General features: G+C 35.1%; 1 protein-coding gene across 1 annotated transcript in view; it reads right to left on the bottom strand.

Moving 5' to 3' along the window:
- LOC141285339 (uncharacterized) overlaps positions 1–14,124 on the bottom strand; it is a 41,287-nt gene extending 27,163 nt beyond the window's left edge. Inside the window, exons 1-11 of the mRNA XM_073818360.1 lie at positions 12,797–14,124; positions 12,541–12,714; positions 11,046–11,219; positions 10,333–10,506; positions 9,889–10,002; positions 7,542–7,606; positions 5,069–5,214; positions 4,551–4,971; positions 3,751–4,452; positions 2,900–3,655; positions 2,108–2,156 (exon numbers count right to left, since the gene is read on the bottom strand). Of these exons, the coding sequence (XP_073674461.1) occupies positions 2,108–2,156; positions 2,900–3,655; positions 3,751–4,452; positions 4,551–4,971; positions 5,069–5,214; positions 7,542–7,606; positions 9,889–10,002; positions 10,333–10,506; positions 11,046–11,219; positions 12,541–12,714; positions 12,797–14,109 (4,088 nt within the window). The 5' untranslated portion in view covers positions 14,110–14,124. The remainder of the gene's footprint in view (positions 1–2,107; positions 2,157–2,899; positions 3,656–3,750; positions 4,453–4,550; positions 4,972–5,068; positions 5,215–7,541; positions 7,607–9,888; positions 10,003–10,332; positions 10,507–11,045; positions 11,220–12,540; positions 12,715–12,796) is intronic.
- Between the last annotated feature and the right edge of the window lie 5,465 nt (positions 14,125–19,589).

Below are 19,589 nucleotides of genomic sequence, written 5' to 3'. Positions count from 1 at the left end.
ACAACACACTGAAGTCAGTTCGACCCACTATTCAACATAGTGACACATACATTTGATTAAACACTCAAATACGTACAACCAACAACAAACCTTAAATGAACCAGTGAGTGCAACTAGCCCTAGTTTTCCCTACGCAGCAAACCATTACTATTATTACATAGAAAAATGCTTAATGTAATGTGTAGTCTTAAAATAAACAAAATTAAAAGTAAATAAAATGCTTCAGCGATTTATAAAACGTAATCGTATAAAGAGTCGCGTAACTACATCTTTAACAAACAATAGACGTGGCTACTCCATCCATTCTCTGAACTTAAGTTTCGTTTTCGATTCCTGTTCGTTTACAAGCGGATGACATACATTTTCATCTTTTTCCACGTAACTCAGTTTCATCTTAATAAATAAGACATGCGTGCAGAAATACAAAAAAGTCCACAGGATAATCGTTAATAGCTAGACTATATCACGAGTTAACTAATATCACGGCATTGTGCTATTCACTTTCATTCCTGAAGGACGCGTTGTTTCGATCGTTCTAGAATCTAGAGTGTAGCAGAAGACAAGTGATTCATAATTTTAAACATTGCTGATTGCATAATAATAAATTACTAAATAACATTTTTGTCTGTGGTGCAGGTATTGTTCACAAGGATTCCGTCTCTGTAGAGTTTAAGAGCAAAGTGGGAGGACTGGATGTGACAGAAAGGCAAGTTTTCTATACATTTTCTATGCATACCAAGACTTTCTTAGGATTCATTCAATGGACTACTGCAATGTCTTGCTTTCTCTTCAGAGCATTTAGTGCAAGTGGTTTTCCAAAAGATTTGTAAACGGTGTTGTCAGTCATTTGAAATGAAAGCAGAATTCAAATGTAATGATGTTGAAGAAGAAAAAATACACATTTAAAACAAACTGTACTAACATAATACTTAAACGGCCAACAATAAATCATTAGAAACATTAGCAACCTTTTGTTCACTGAAAATTAAATTCATTGCACTTGTACAATATGTCTAAAATAGTCTGAATGAAACGCAGATGTGTGAAAATGGTATTTATTTTTGATTTATTACATTTTGAACAAAGAACTGTGTATATGTAGATATATACACGTTATATCACTTTTTGTATTAATGTATTACTTAATGTAAATAATGTATTAAGTGTAAAGCGTCACATGAATCAAAAAGTATATTTGTCTGATTTTAAGAAGGATTGCTTTATACATAATCTGAAAGCTGAATTAATAAACTTTACACTGATGTACACCCTGCCAAAAGTTTGGAAACGCCCATAGAAAAGTGAACAATATTAATAATATTTTGGACAATACTAGCATTAATCTTTTTTAATTTGTTATAATTTTGCACTGATAAGGAACAACACAAACTAGTAAGACATATTTTATTACATAAACAGTTTATACATAGAAAAAATTTCAATTCTTCAAAATATCCACCATTAGGAGCTATTACAGCTCTGCATTATCTGGGCATCTGAGCTGTCAGTTTATTCAAACATTAACTTGATATATTACTCTAATGCTGATGATACACTGGGCAACTTTTTGAGCAATTTTATCGGGCAACTTTTTTTGAGCAATGTTGCTTGGGCACTTTCTCATTAAAAATGGGTAACACATTTCTATCTGGAAAATTTAGATCTGTTGTGGGTTCTGTTTCACACCTGGCTGCCCGTTTACGGCAACATTTGCCAAAGTTGCCCGGCAACATTGCTCAAAAAGTTGCCCAGTGTATCATCAGCATAAGCCTCCTGAAGGATTGCCCAAAGATGATTCTATGCTGATATCGTCCAAAATTAACTTTTAATATATTTATGGTAGGAAATTTTCTAAATATCTTCATGGAACATGATACATTTTTTTTAAAGTGTCTTACAGCAACATGTTCTAATTATTTTTCTTTTATAAACAATATTACTGTAAAACTGAACAGCAAAATGAATTAAATGAACTGTGTTCATTTTACTCAAATAATAATGAAAGTTAATTGGACTAAGCTGAATTTAAAATCTAGTTACCAGCATGCTTTGCATCAGATTACAAGAAAAATAAATGTTTTGTATGTGGTATATAGTGTAGTATTACCATTGTGGTGAAGAGTAGAACCTGGTTAGGTTGAAGACGGACAGCAAAACTACAAAAACAAAAAAAGACTACAAATACTGCATGTTGTTTGACTATTTACAAACAAGTGTATAATGAGAGTCTTTTTGATAACTGTGTTAGCCCATGCTAGAACACAGTCCAAACAGTAGGCTGGAAGAGACTTGTAAACAGGCAGGCTGTGTGAATGGCCAGTGACACCTCAGAGCAGCAAAGAAAGCCGAAGTTTGGCTGAGGTGGCCTGACAGGAACGTGAAACACTCAACTCTCTAACTTGATATTGTGATCGTGATATTGTGATTCCACCCCCCACTGAACGTGAGTCCCTTAACAAAGTCAGTGTACAGGGCCCAGAATTTCCAGCGACCCTCCTGGTAACGGTGACAAGGAGGCAGAACAAGGGGAGTGCATGGCAAACACAAAAAATATTAGTTCTATTAATCAAATGTTTTGAGGCGAAAAGTTTCCTCAAATGTTTTAAGTATTCTTAACTTATCAGGTTGATTTCAAATTGGGTATATATCTTATTCTAAATTGTGTTCTTCATCAGAGTCTGGAATGGAGTCAAGAGATTCCAATCCAGAGGTCATTTCTGAACACAGAGATTTGTTGAAATGGTGCTTTTTAGGTGTTCCTTTTGATAAGATGCTCATGGAAAGATATGCTGAATTTTCCGAGTAAAGACTGCTGCCTTCAGCAACTGCAAAGAAATAAATTCACATATCAGACAAACATTCAGATTTTCTATGGTGTGCAGATACAAAAGAAACTTACTGTTTAAAGGGATTTCCATACTAGATGCTCTTTTAGCAGCAATAGGATCTGTTCTTTCAACCCTCTCTAGAGTTTCTTTTTCTATTTCATATTCCAGTTGCTGATCCTTCATCCTTCTTTTCTCTGCTCTCATCTTCTCTTCCACACATTGTAAAGTCTCCCTGTCTATTTCATAAGGTTGTCCTCTGTTTTTTTCCACCATCTTTTCAATCTTCTCCAGGAGTTTTGTGACCTGAGATCCATCACCCCAGTTCTTAGTGTTGAGAACATGATACCTGTTCCCACATTTCTCAATGAGCCACTGGAGAGCATCACCTTCACTTGCAATGAATAACTCTATGGGAGTTTCTCCTAGTTCCTCTCCAACAGTGAACAGAACCAATGCGTGATTCCAGACGTTTTCACCAAGAGGTTCCATGATTTTCTCTAATGCGCTTTTCTCCTCATCTGCAAAGGAAGATTCAACACTCTGGACTAAAATGAAAGCATGCGTTCCAACTGAGCTTTCTGTCACACTTCTCAAGATGTTGAGTTTAGCATCCTCAAGTCTCTGTCCAGTAAGGTAATCTTTCTCAAAACCTGGTGTATAAACCACAGTGAGCTTTCTTCCTGCAACTTCTCCTTTTTCTTCTAGATTCTCTTGTGATCTGCTTCTGTTGAATGCCTTCCTACCCAAAATTGTGTTTGCTGTTAAACTCTTGCTGCAACAGCATGATCCAAGCAACACCAACCTCATTTCAGAAAGTTTGGCAATTTCTTAAAAAGAAGAAAAACAGAACTTGATCACATGAACACATTTTAATGCACGTATGTAAAACACCATTAAATCATCCTTATGTTTTCACTTTTACCTGGCATCAAATGTCTCATCTTATTTCTTTTTTGCATTTCATCTTGCATATGTTTTGCTCTTTGCTCTGCTTTCATCCTTCTGTCTTTCACCTCCTGTAAATGCTGATAATCAGTCTTAAACCATTCTTCGTTTCCTGCGACCATCTTTTCTATCTTTTCAAACAGTTCAGTTAATTGATTCCCATTGCCTTTGTTCTTGTTGTTGAAGACATGATATCTGTTCCCACATTTGTCTATTATCCACTGAAGTGCTTCTCCTTCTCTTTCAATGAACAGCTCAATGTCTGTCTCTTTCAACCAGTCACCAAAGGTGAAGAGAACAATCATGTGATCCCAAATTTTGAGACCGTGACAGGCAGTATGTTCCTCCACTGCCCTTCTGTACACTTCAGTGAAAGCAACATCCACTCGAATGACCAGGAGAAAAACATGAGGTTCTGGGGGACAAAGAGATGAACTTAACACAATTTCATCTTTATAGAGTCTAGTGGTGTATTTGGAACAGTAATTTCTTCTTCGGCCTGGAGTGTCGACCACAGTGATATGTCTTCCTGCAACATCTCCTTCTTTTACTACAGACATAACAGATCTTTTTGAATCAAATGCAGATTTGTCCAGGATGGTGTTTCCTGATGAACTCTTCCCAGAGCCATTATAACCCAGCAGAACTATCCTCAGCTCTGAGAGATGATGTTTGTTTCCTGATGTTCACATGAAAACATAAAATGTATGCTCCATTATGGTACAGTGGGACTCTTGTGAAACAGTAACAATAAACAGAGTTAGAAAAGGAGCTCACCAGTTGTTCTTGTCTCATCTTTCAGCTGCTGAATCTTCATTCTTCTTTCGTCTGCTCTCTTCTCCTGTTCTCTCCTTGTCTCCTCCACCTGCTGTAGAGTGTCTCTGTTTATTTCATAATGGCCGCCTCTGTTTCCTTCTACCATCTCCTGTATTTTCTTAAACAGTTCTGTGACCTGAGATGCATCACCCCAGTTTTTAGTATTGAGCTCATGATAACTGTTTCCACATTTCTTAATGAGCCACTGGAGGTTTTCATTCTCAATAATACCTCCTCCTGGTTGATCTCCACAGGTGAATAGCACTATTGTGTGCCTCCATACGTCCTCACCAAAACATTTCATGTTATCACATAGGATGTCTTTTTCATCTTGTTGAAATGATGCATCCACATTTAAGACCCAACAGCAAGACATGAGGTCCTGGAGGACATTTAGTCACGCTCAGGAGAATTTCCTGTTTGTGCAGTTTTGGGTTTTCCTCAAAAGGTAAATTTCCCCACCAGCCTGGAGTATCAACCACAGTGATCTTAGTGCCTGCTATTTCACTGCTTTGTTCCACACAATGCACAGTCTTCCTCAAGTCAAACTCCCTTTTACCCAGTATAGTGTTTCCTGCTGAACTTTTCCCAGCATTTTTTTGTCCCAAAAGAACAATCCGCAGCTCTGTTAGACAACCAGAGATGTAGTATGTGAGTGTTTTGTAAACAACAAGTTAAATAATCTCTCTTACAAATCTAAACAATCAGTTTTAATAGTTAGATTTGTATGTTAATAGAATAGTCAGAACAAATTCTCTGAGCTTCTTAAAATACTTCTGGTTCTCTAGTTAGTAGTTCAAGTCCTTAAACAGTGGGTTTAGACAAAGTCAGTAAGCAAGTGTCATTGGTATATGTCCCCCTTTTGATCGTTGAGTTGTTTATCTCAAGTTGGAATCTAAAGTAAGGTTAAATGAAATTAGCTATCAAGTTATCAAGGTAATCACTAAAACAGGTCGATAATTAACATTTGCCATACTCACCCGAGGGGTTAAATGAACTGCTTAGATTCATGGCTACCAACTCCTTTTTCTGTTCCAAAATTCTTTTTAACCCCTTATGGCAGCAACAAGACCTTTAATATAAAGCATACTGCAGTTTAATAAAATACACGGTTTTGAAGAAGTGTAGCTGTTTTTACAGACATCGCGTTTATAGGCTTAAATCAAAACCGAAAGTAAACGCTTGGCATGTTTAGCTTGCAAATTTTCTACAGCAGTAGCAGTTATTTACTGCGGGGGATGGGGGGTTCCGTTCTGAGTTTTACGGATTCGGAGTTTCAAAAAGCTCCGTTGATACTTTGCTCACTTTTTCTATATAATTTATTCGTTGTTTAAAATAAAATCATTACAATTGATAGGCCCAACTTAAAATGTTTTTGTTAAATTGTGATCACGTTAGACAGTTTCCGTCGTATTAAAAACATTTCATGTCGTGACACTCATTGTCTAGTACGTACTTAAAAAGACGGGTATATAATGTGCGTTGTTAACAGATTACACCAACAGTTTGGTCAACCTCCTCCTATGGAGAGATAAATAAAGTTTTCAAAAGCATCCTCCCTCTGCTTTTTTCCACAAATCGCACCCTGCTTATGAGAAAACATATTTCCCAACGGATTTATAAACAGTTATCAATAAAAGCAGTTTTATACTGTTAATATTGTTGTGTAACATGCGTAGTGCAAAATATAGAGTATTAATCTTACCAGTGTCTGCGCGTGTCGGAAGTGAAAGTAACGACAGTAGACTCTTTATTGGGGAACAGAACAGCCAATCACACTGCGCCACCATTTGCTGCTAAAACAAATGAAAAAACGTAAAAAATAAAAAATGTTTAGTTGTAATGATTCAGAAAGAATACAGTACAAAAATTACAACAAACCTGATTTGAAATTAAATTGTTAATAAAAAAATGATTATTTAAAGATTCACATGCACACTTTAGCATACTAAAAAAACTGTGTGAAAAACGAAAAATGCATAAAAAAGTGTGAAAGTGCAAAACTGAACTATTGTTGTTCAAAACCTGTGTGACTTTTTAATATTTTGAACAAACAACACTTAATCCCATTGATTCAACATATACAATGCCAGTTTATATATACAGGTATGTGCCAACAAATTAGAATATCAAGGGAGAGTACATTTATTTCAAAAAGTGACACTTGTATGTTATTTATGTTCACTACACACAAAGTGAAATATTTCAAGCCTTTATTTGTTTCAGTTTTTATGATTATGGATTAAAGATGGCTTAGTAAGCTTCAGAATCATGGGGAAGACTGCTGACTTGACGGTTGTGCAGAAGACAATCATTGACACCCTCCATAAGTAGGAAAAGTATATTAACAGAGTGTTACGAGAAAGGAAAAAATGTGGCTGGAAAATGTGCACAAGTGACAGGGATGACCGTAGCCTTGAGAGGATTGTCAAGCAAGGGCGGTTCAGAAATCTGGAAGAGCTTCATAAGTAGTGGACTGAGGCTGGTGTCAGTGCATCAAGAACCACCACATACAGACGTCTGCAAGACATGGGCTACTGCGTTAGAATGCGTCAAGCCACTCCTGAACCAAAAACAACGTCAGAAGCATCTGTGCTGGGCTATGGAGAAAAAGTACTGGTCTGTTGCCCAGTGGTCCCAAGTCCTGTTTTCAGATGAAAGCAAATTTTGCATTTCATTTGGAAATCAAGGTCTCAGAGTCTGGAGGAAGACCGGAGAGGAACAAAAGTCAAGCTAAAGTCCAGTGTGAAGTTTCCACAGCCAGCGATGGTTTGGGGAGCTGTGTCATCTGCTGGTGTGGGTCCATTGTGTTTTATCAAGTCCACAGTCAACGCAGCTGTCTACGAGGAAATTTCATTTCATGCTTCCTGTTGCCGACAAACTTTTAGGAGATGTTGATTTTATTTTCCAGCAGGATTTGGCACTTGCCCACAAAGCCACAACTACCAGTACCTGGTTTAATAGCCATGGGATAACTGTACTTGACACCCACTTGATTGGTCGGCAAACTGGCTTGACTTAAACCCCATTGAAAATTTATGGGGTATTGTCAAAAGGAAGATGAGGGAACAGAGACCCCAAAATGCAGACGAGCTGAAGGCCAATATTAAAGCAACTTGGGCTCCATAACACCTCAACTGTATCAAAGGCTGATCACCTCCATGCCACACCGCCTTGATGCTGTAATTAGAGCAAAAGGAGGCCCAACAAGTACTGAGGACATAATACAGTACATTAATACACTTTTCAGAAGGCCAACATGTGTTTAAGATCCTTTTTTATTGGTCACATGAAATAGTCTAGAAATACTGGATGTTTTTTGTTTTTGTCTTTAATCCGTAACCATCAAAATTGAAACAAATAAAGGCTTGAAATATTTCACTTCGTGTATAGTGAACTAATATAACACGTTTTACTATTTGAAACAAATTATTGAAATAAATGGACTTTCCCTCAATATTCTAATTTTTTGGCACATACCTGTATATAAACTATAATGATAAAACACATTTTAAAAAAGCATTAATTTTTCTCAAAACATCAGATAATAGATGAGTGCAAAAGACAACAGCTCTAAGTCATTGCTTGACAAATTCAACTTTTTCAGCTGTAAAAGCCAATGCTAGAGCAGGTTTCATAATGATAGATCTTACAACAAACTTTGTTCCTTTATTGATAATGTTTTATTGAGCCTCCAATATGTTTACAACAATAAAAGAAAGATTAGGTGTGTCAATTAAAAAAGATTTTGAAAAAAATCTAAAGACAAAAAAAGTGAGATGAGAAGCATGAGACCTGCTTAAACTACACAAATAATGTTGCACACAAATGTGTCAGTGACATTCAACAACATTATTTACATCACATATATTGTAACATCTATGTAAAAGCATGCTTATCTTGCAATCATTCTTAAATTCACAACACTTGCATTTACGTATGTTTTCTTAGCTCTCTTTATTACTTCATAGATTTCAGACAGTAAAAAAGAGGCCTAAATATAATATAGAATTGCATTATATTTAACTTAAATTTTCTGTGAAAACCACTATACAAATAAATGTGAATTAATTTAAATTGAATTTATTGAAAATAAGCAATATATGGGGAAAATATACTAAAGCCATCGTTAGAACCACTGATATTGAATCCCATGTAAGTTGTACTGCAGTCACAATAATGGACTGTTGCATTGTCAGCATCTTTTAAAGAGATAGTTCACCCAAAAAATGAAAACTCAGTCACTAAATAAGCACTAAATATATCCTGCGCTTGAACCCAATTTTGGGTTGTTTGGATGTGCACACCTTTTTTGTATTTCACAAAGCAGCACTGTGCTATTAATACATAAAAAAAAAAAAAAAAAAAAATTATTATATGCATTGTGCAGAAGATGAAAGGAAAATTGCCATCGAAACATTTCTGATGACAATCAGTTCCCTTCAGAAATACATTCATATAAATACAATTTAGGTATGTGAACTATGAGCTTGCTCTGCTAGCCTACAGCTTTTCTCTGGCACGTCTCTGCTCTCCTCTTTGCATCTGTCTTCGGTGATTCCCATCTCTGGCCTCTGTTAACATCTTGTTTACAGACTTTGTGATATTTCCACACAAATGACATTTTGGAAAATGACTGCAGTGCAGTTGTGTACAAGTCCAATAGGCCGAAATAAAATCCGAAATAAAATTGAAATAAAGGTTTCAATGATAGCCCGGTTTAACAATTGTTTAGTTATGACTTTAAAAAAATAAAGAAATTGTACAATAACACAAACTTTAAGAAATAAACAATAAATTGAGTTCACTATATTAACACAACATATCTCAAGTTGTCTAAATGAACCAGAAAATGTTTAAAACCAATAAAATAAATAAATAAAAATGAACAGAAAACTGTGCAATATATGGCTTGTACAAATATTTTGCAATTATTTACAGTGATTTAGTATTAACATAACAGATTATGTAATGTAAAAATTAATTTGACAAAATAATTTAGAGCTATCTAATACCTCAAAAGCATGTCTTTATATGTCTGAATTAAATAAGGATTGCTGTGAGTCCTGTTCGTGTTCTGTATTCACTTTAAATTTGCATAAACTGGAAAAAGAAACAAACAAAAAACAAACAAACACATAATTACACTTCTTGATTAGATGAAAATGTCTTGGTTTAACTCAACAACAACAACAACAACAACAACAACAAAAAAAAGATAAATCGACCTCTTAAGTATTTATGTAGCTGTTTGATCAAAATTAAATCAACATATTTTATTAAAAAAAATTTAACTTACGTGTATTCCTTCACTTTTCTATCCATATTATCATGTAGCTCATCAGGCAGCCTGTCTGTGAGGGCTGAAGACAGAGCAGCTAAACCTCCTTGTGTGATATCACAGTTATACAGCCTGCATAGAGAACAATGACAAACTCTTCACACTACATTCAGCTCAGCTCTTTTGGACTTTTATTGTCAAAGGGAGAGTAATTAGTAAAGAGTAACTTTTATTTGCAACAGCATTTAACAGTTAATGATTAATTAGAGACAATTAATACTGTGCCACTTAATGTCTTAACTGATCAGATTGTAATTTTTTTAATGTCTTTTTTAATGATCTTTTTATGAAGAAACAAAGTCACCTACATCTTGGATGCCCTGGGGGTAAGCAGATAAACATCAAATTTTCATTTTTGGGAAAACTATCCCTTTAAGCAAAATGTGATACAATTCTTCATACCCCAGTGTCTCCAGTTCACAGACAGGATTCTTCAGCACAACAGAGAGATACCTCACTCCTGTGTTTGTTACTTTTTTGTCACAAAGATACAACTTCTTCAAATGTGAGAGGTTTGATGTCAAAAATGAAGCCAGAGAAGCACAACCTTCATCCGTGATATCACAATCAATCAGGCTGCAGATAGGGAAAATACACTTTTTTCACACAGAACTTAATTCATTAATATACTCATTTATATTGATCAAATATATTGTATTTTAAATGTTTTTTTTCATGTGCTGTTTTTGTTTCTGTGTATGTTGTCTGATAGATGTATTTTCTGGCCAGTGTTAAAGAAGATTTTCCACTCTGTGAAAATCTGACATAAAGTTATATCAATCAAATCATATCTATGAGTGATTCAGGAATATTATCTTACCAAAGTGCTTCCAGTTTGGAGTGTGAAGTCTTGATTTTAGAAAACAGCTGTTTAATTCCTTTGTCTCCAAGTGTATTTTTTGACAAACACAGGTCTCTCAAACATGAGTTATTTGAACTCAGAGCTAATGCAAGATCTGCACAACCATTATCTGTGAGACCACAATCAATTAACCTGCAATTGATTGTACAAAACAGTGACACAATGTTTTGTTTTGGGAAATAATGTACATATAGCATATAGCTCATATGACTCACTGAGGATATGGCTGTATGACAGAGACATCAGATCTTACCCCAGTATCTCCAGTTTACAGTAAGGAAGTTCCAGTGCAGCAGATATCTTCTTGACTCCTGTATCTCCTAATTTATTAAATGAGAGGTTCAGTTCTTTCATGTGTGATGGGTTTGATATGAAAGCAGAAGACAACCCAGCACAACCTTCCTCTGTGATACCACAATCATTCAACCTGTAGAGAAAGCAATGAATAAATAAATGGTATTTTATTTTTAATATTTGATGTGAAATTTAAATTTAACTGATAATTGCACTACAATAACATATCATCGCTTTTCCAATTAAATCTGCAAAGTTCCAAGTTGTAAGATTTTGAAAAATGTAAGAAATGCAAAGCTGCACCCATTAAAACAAAAGGGAAGCAAACCAAATACATGAAATATTAAATACATCAAAAATAAAAATATACTTTTTAATTTGTATACTTATAAAATCATTTGTAATAATAATAAAAAAAACGATCAATTAGAAAACATAAAAAAACAAGCATTTCCAATCTCAATGGACCTTGAGTTCAAGATAGGAACACAAAAATCTTACAATTAAAGTATATAGGCTACTTTAAATTGGGATGTGTGAAACACAAACATCTTACCACAGTGCTTCCAATTTGAGATGAGGATTATTAAGAATAGAGGAGAGCCCTGAGTCCCCAAGTTTATTTAAAGAAAGATCCAGTGTTTTCAGGTGTGTATTTGATTTCAGAGCTTTAGCCAGAGCAGCACAACCTTCATCTGTGATACGGCCTTCTATCAACCTGCAGAGATACTTTGGTAAATTTGTAATGCCATGTCCTATACACTTTTTTTTAAAGAACATTCAAAATAAAGCCTGGGTTTATCTGAAACACTTTCTTCAAAACATTAATAAACTTATAGAATATAACTTGAATGAGGTCATGTGAGAGATATAATTTTACCTTAGATTCTCCAATTTACAGAGAGGATTTTCCAGTCCAGCAGAGAGAGATTTTATTCCTGAATTTCCAATATTATTTCTAGACAGATTCAGCACTTTCAGCTGTGAGGAGGTTGCTGTCAGAGCTAAAGCCAGAGCAGAACAACCTTCATCTGTGACATGACAATCATCCAACCTGAATTGATGATAATATGTCAGAAGGTGACCCATATGTAAAGATAAAAAATATTGAAAGAATAACCAAAAAGATCATACATCAGTTTCTCCAGTTTACAGTGAGTGTTCTCTATTACAGCACAGCACAGACGCTTCACTCCTGAGTCTCCTAGTTTATTGCCAGATAGATCCAGCTCTCTCAGTTGTGACGAGGTTGATTTGAGGACTGAAGTCAGATGATCACAGCTTTTATCTGTGATACCACAATTCTTCAACCTGCAATGAAAACAAAACAAGAGTATAACTACTTCTAGGATTACTATGATTAAATAGGTTCCACAATTAAAAAAGAATGCATAAAGAATAGAAATGGATCTAACTGAAAACATCATTACACACACCACAACACTGACAGTTACCTCAGTATCTCTAGTTTACAGTGAGGACTCAACAGTTCTTTAGAGATAAACTTCACTCCTTTATTTTTCATTCTATTTTCAATCAGGTTTAGCTCCATTACACACGAGGCTTCTGAGCTGAGAGCTTTGGCTATATGAGCACAGCTTTTCTTTGTCAGCCTGCATCCACTGAGTCTAAAAAACACAAATAAAATGTTAATAAATCTGTCAGCTGCAAACGACTTTTGATAATGTGACCACTCGCATTATTACTTACTGCACAGATGTAGATACTTTAATCACTGGCAGCAGTTTGAGGAGTATTTGTGTCATTCGTGCAGAACTTTTTAATGAAGCATAATTCTTAAACTTAAACACCCCAAAGTTCTCTGAAGTCAGCAGAACAAATATTATAGCTGACCACTGTAAGGAAGACAGGGCTTTTGTGAGAGATTTAGTGTTAAGATACCACATCATTTGATCTATTAGTGAGCAATCACCCAGATCATTGAGGCAGTGGAACAGATTGATGAATTTCTCTGGAGTGGGATGTTTCTCTATCTTCTTCTTGATGTATTTAACTGTTTTCTCTAAATCGTGGTACCTGCTTTCTGTCTGTGTCAGAAGACATTTTAAGAGAGTCTGATTAGATTTTAGAGAAAAGCCCAGGAGGAAACGAAGAAAAAGGTCTAAATGTCCGGTTTTACTGTTTACAGCCTTATCGACAACTTTCCGATGCAGGTCAAATATTGAAACCTGTTTATTTGTTGCTTTTTGAGTTGGTTCAGTAACATCAAAAAAATTGATATTGTTTTTCGTGAAGGAGTGATGCACATACAGAGAAGCTAGATGTTCTTGGATGGTCAGATGAACAAAACTGTAGACCTTCCTCTGATGCAAGTCCTCTCTACAAGTGCACAATCCTGAGTACACTGATGCTTCTATCACATCAGTGCCACGCTCTTTTAGATCCTCTTCATAGAAGATCATATTGCCTTTCATAAGTTGCTGAAAAGCCAGTTTCCCCAGTTTGAGAATCATGTCTTCATCATTTACTGTCATCTCATAGTCCTTCTCATGTTTAATGTTGGTCTGAATGATCAGGAAGTGTGTGTACATTTGAGTGAGAGTCTTGGGAATCTCTCCAATCTCTGCTTGACTCAACATCTTCTCTAGAACAATGGCTGAGATCCAGCAGAACACTGGGATGTGACACATAATGTAGAGGCTCCTTGATGACTTCAGGTGTGTGATAATTTTCTCAGCCAGAAACTCATCTCTGATTCTCTTTCTGAAATATTGTGCCTTCTGTGGGTCATTGAAGCCCCGTACCTCTGTCACTCGATGAACACATTCAGAGGGAATGAGATCAGCTGCTGCTGGTCTGGAGGTGATCCAGATGAGAGCAAAGGGAAGCAGATTCCCTGCAATGAGGTTTGTCAGAAGCACGTCCACTGGGGCTGATTCAGTCACATCACACAACCTCACGTTGTTGTGAAAATCCAGAGACAGACGACACTCATCCAAACCATCAAAAATAAAAAGGATTTTATCTTCATTTGGAAAGATTTCAAGTTGTTTTGTTCCCATGAAAAATTGTAGAAGATCTTGAAGACTGAATGTTTTGTCCTTCAGCAAATTGAGCTCTCTGAAAGGAAGTGGAAATATGAGGTGGATGCCCTGATTCGCTTTTCCTTCAGCCCAGTCCAGAATAAATTTCTGCACAGAGATTGTTTTTCCAATGCCAGCGACTCCTTTAGTCAGCACAGTTCTGATGGGTTGAACAAGTCCAGGTAAGGGTTTGAAGATATCATTGGAGTGTATTGGGGTATCTTCTGTTTCTTCTCTCTTGGAAGATGAATCAGTCTCTCCTTTATCACCTTCTGTGATTAAGAGCTCTGTGAAAATCTCTTTTAAGAGGGTTGGGTTTCCCAGCTTTGCTATTCCCTCATACAGATGTTGACACATATGCCTCAGGTTTGTTTTGAGTTTTGTGCTGTTCATGACAAACATGAATTATTACATTAAGTACACTAAAAAAGTTAATAAAATCTATAACTATAGCCTACCTGTGATCAGAAATGCTGCCAGCTTCAATTTCAGCACACAGAACATCCTTTGATGTATCACTCTCCATGGATATGTCTCTGGACTCTAGTGAGTCTGGTCTTTTCTGTCTATAACAGAGAACAAATGTTATGTTTTTAAACCCACTTAAAAAACAACAATTCAGTATTTAGTTGAATGGAACTATGCATTTCTAATGTTCAGTTGGTAACACTTTATTTTAAGGACCTATTCTCATTATTAACTAGTTGCTTATTAGCATGCATATTACTACCATATTGGTTGATTATTAACATTTATGAACCAAATAATCATGCGTTATTCTGCATGACCATATTTTAGATCCCTTAAAATCTACCCTATACCTACATTTAACTACTACCTAACTAACTAACTAACTATTAATAAGCAGCAAATTAGGAGTTTATTGAAGAAAAAGTAATTGTTAATAGTGAATACTGTATGTGTTCCCTATTCTAAAGTGTTACCGAAAAATTACAGCTTTGCAAACAAATTCAAAGAATAGATTTTAACTGGCAGTCACTGAGAGAGAAAAGGCAAGAATGAAGAATTGCCATCAAAGGAATCCTGGCATCCAGTGGCATGGAAATGGCATCCTGTTTGTAAATTTACCTGTGTTGAGAATTGCTATCATTTTTAAATTCAGCAAATGGCAGATTCTTTGATGTGTCACTGCTCATGGACACACAGCTAGGCTCTGATGAGTCTGAACACTTCTGCCTGTAACAGGAAATAGAATATAAAAGCAATGCTGTATTGTGAATAAGTCACAGCTGAAGGTCATAGGCATGACAAGGTGCTTTGATAAAACGGTTATATACAAATATTAAAACCACAAATTTGTGTACTGACATGTTACTTTTTTAAGTCACTAAATACTATAATACATGGAATAACTTTGATGCTATATTGATTATGTTGCTAAGGGTGGTTGCTAAAGGTACACAGAACTTTTGGGTGAAGCGATCCTGCTTTATCGCATTTGTTAACCAATCAGAATCAAGGACCGGAACTAACCATTTTTTAAATGAATCAGTAATAAAACTTAATGCTTCTTGGTTTAATGTAGGTGAAGTGATAGGTATGGAAGCCTGTTTCCACCACTGAATAAAACATTTTTTAAGTTAATTGTTACTTTTTATCTCAAAATTCTGACTTTTTCCCTCGCAATTGAGAGTTTACATCTCGCAATTCTGATTTCAACATTTTCTCAGAATTGCTTCATATAAACTCGCAATTCTGACTTTTTTTTCTCAGGACTGCGAGATATAAATGCACAATTGTGAGTTATAAAGTCAGAATATAATCACAATATCCTTTTTTTTATTTTGAATTCAGTGGTGAATATGACTGCGAGATATAAATGCACAATTGTGAGTTATAAAGTCAGAACTGCTAGATATAAAGTCAGAATATAGGAGAGGGTGCTTGCTGCAGAGCTATATGGGAGTAGCTGGAGCTCCAGCTCCCCCTCCCCGGAGGTAATGGGTGGAAATAGACACGTAACCGCACCCCAACCCTAGCCCTTACACTATTCCTAATCATAACTCCATCCATTTGTTCACACAGCATTGGAGCTGGACATCCAGAGAGGGGGAGCTGGAGGCCATTTGGCTTTGCAGTGAGCAGTACCCATGAGCTTACTAGGCCTATTAAAATATTTTAAATGATATTTAGTAATATATACCTGTGTTGAGAATCAATGTCATCTTTAAATTCTGCAAATGGCAGATCCTTTGACATGTCACTGCTCATGGAAACACAACTGGGTTCTGATAAGTCTGAACTCTTCTGCCTGTAAACAGGGAATAGATGATACTCTTTAATTGAATTACAATACCACAGGGAGAAAACTCTATATTTTTTAGTTTATTATTGGTGTAGTGATAGAAATGTGTGTTGTTTAGGTTATTTCAAACAATGTTGAATCACTAGCCTACTATTAAAATATTTAAAATGACTTGCATTAATGTATACCTGTGTTCAGAATCGCTGTCACCTTTAAATTCAGCAAATGGCAGATCCTTTGATGCGTCACTGCTCATGGACACACAGCTGGGCTGTGGTGAGTCTGATCTCTTCTGCCTGTAACAGAGAATAGATTATACTTCATTAAGTGAATCACAAAAATAAATAAATAGCTCAATAATTAAACGAAATACCTCAGTGAGAAAACTGTTTTTCTGTTTAATGTAAGTGTAGTGTTAGGACTATAGGTCTAATGTTAAGGTTATTTGAAACAATGTTCAAGCATTTCTAGTAAAATATTTTGAATGCATGCTGTAATAAATACCTTTGTCGAGAATCGCTGTCATTGTTAAATTCAGCAAATGGCAGATCCTTTGACGCGTCACTGCTCATGGACACACAGCTGGGCTGTGGTGAGTCTGATCTCTTCTGCCTGTAACAGAGAATAGATTATACTTCATTAAGTGAATCACAAAAATAAATAAATAGCTCAATAATTAAACGAAATACCTCAGTGAGAAAACTGTTTTTCTGTTTAATGTAAGTGTAGTGTTAGGACTATAGGTCTAATGTTAAGGTTATTTGAAACAATGTTCAAGCATTTCTAGTAAAATATTTTGAATGCATGCTGTAATAAATACCTTTGTCGAGAATCGCTGTCATTGTTAAATTCAGCAAATGGCAGATCCTTTGACGCGTCACTGCTCATGGAAACACAGCTGGGCTCTGGTGAGTCTGATCTCTTCTGCCTGTAAACAGAGTGCAAATTATATAATAAAAACTAATAAAGTAGTATAAATAAAATGAAATTGCATTGCAAAATCGATTCATATTCAAACAATGACATAACTTGTCACTTGGGTTTAAGTGTATTTACATCTTAACAGTTAACAGTATAGTCTGTTGGAATTCATCCTGTTGGACTAGTTTCTTTTTCATTTTTATCTTTGTTCATTACCTGAGGGCAGGAGAAGCTCCACCTTCATCTTGCAACACCGGATCCATTGCCTGTTTACTCATCAACAACACACTCCTGGGCTCTGGTAAATCTCATCCACTGTGTTACTGAGGTAAAGAAAAATGATGATCACAGCTCCTGTGGATCATGTCAAGAATTAATACAATTTTATTGTGAAAATGTTGTGTGTGTGTTTGTGTACGTGTGTGTGTGAGAGATATGGATTCTAAAAAAATTAACAGTTTGCTTAATTTTAGTAGCCAAATATTAAAAGTCCAGTAAAGGGCTCCTTTAGCTCCTCCTCTGAGTAGGTTTGAACAACACTTTGAATACATTTTATATATGACCTGCTTTTAAACTATTACAATTTACGTAATATATCGGTCTTATTTTACCCTCTCAACATTTGTTACAAGTTGCTATGTTAATGACTTAAGATTTTTTTTTCAGGTCAAAGATTGATCAATTAACAATATTTATGGAAATTTAGGCAACTAAATGACCAAACATACTTAAATCAACATAACTTACTACTCAAATGTCAATATATATTATAATAATATAAATTATACTTACATTTGTCATAGATCTTAATGCTGCATCTGTCGGTGTAAACTAAAATGAAAGTATAGGGACTTTCTACCTACATACCTTAAATCTTGCTTTTCTGGTTATAGCTTTCTTGAAACTGTGTAAAACGTATCTGATCCATGAGATGGTGTTGTACATACACACACACATATAATACATACATATACATAAAGAAATGGCTGATAACTTAAAAAATGAAAGGGGGCTTTGTTTTCATGTACAAACACAAAAATGCCAAATCCTGTCACATCCTGTCAAATAGTCTGTCACAGCTTCATAATATAGTTATTTTATGTAAAAGAAGAAGAATTTAAATTATAGAGAGATCATTAAAATATCCTTTCTGTGCTCAACTTGACACTAGTGTGACCCTAGTTCAGTTGAAATAATTCTTTTTTTGTTCACACATCTAAAGTTGCTAATAACTGATTCAAGATTCATACCTGAAAGCACTGGACCCTGACCTCAAAACTAGGCTTAAGTAAAACAGGTACATTTGTAGCAATAGCAATAGCAAAAAACAAACAAACAAAAAAAAACGTATGGCTCAAAATTATAGATTTTTCTATTATGCCAAAAAATCATTAGAATATTATGTAAAGATCATGTTCCATGAAGATATTTTATTTATTTCCTACTGTAAATATCAAAACTTAATTTTTGATTATGCTGAAATAATTGAAAATAAAAATGTATCTAATAAAAACTGAAGGAAACAAACAATTCACATTTAAATTTTTAGTTTAAATAGTTGAGATGCCCTCACAGGTGAAAGTGATGCATGGTATGTCAAAGGAAGTGGCATGTAAATACCAAAATGTTTTGTACTGAGAGCTTTAGGAAACATGAAATCCTAACACATGCAAGTACTGACCACAGAAAAGAAACGACTTACTAAAATTGTTCCAGTTTAAAAGCAATCTATTTCTAAAACAGTTACCTTTTTGCACTATAATTAACAAATATGATTTAATTAAATAAATTAAATCACAGAAGTTTCAAAGGCTTTATTTTGGAGAAATCCTGCAGTAGATTTTAAAATATGTCCTGGCCTGTGCAGAGAGAAGGGTTTGCGCTCAGAGCTGAAATCAGAGCAGTATGACCTTTAAATGTGATGCCATAACCTCTCCTTTCTAATCCTTTCTACTTAATGTCAGCAATGTGTCTTGATATGGTTTGCATAAAGTCCGATGCTTCTCTTTCTTTTTGAAATTATTCCGCGAGAAGACACATTTAATGTGTTTTCAAATGCCTTTTTATAATTTACGTAACTGTAATTTCTGGCTCTATTTTACCAAATTAAATGTTTATTATTTATGTAATGAATTATGAGTGACCCCTGCTGGCAGCCTTTATTAAAGAAATAATAAATATTTTCACTTGTAAATGTTATGGGGATTAATAATAGAACATAATAATCCTCTTCAACTGAGTTTTATCAGTATTATGTGAAATCTATTACACT

Source organism: Garra rufa, chromosome 14 (assembly GCF_049309525.1).
Source record: "Garra rufa chromosome 14, GarRuf1.0, whole genome shotgun sequence".
NCBI classification, from domain to species: Eukaryota; Metazoa; Chordata; class Actinopteri; order Cypriniformes; family Cyprinidae; genus Garra; species Garra rufa.
This window is presented reverse-complemented; position numbering and strand designations above follow the sequence as displayed.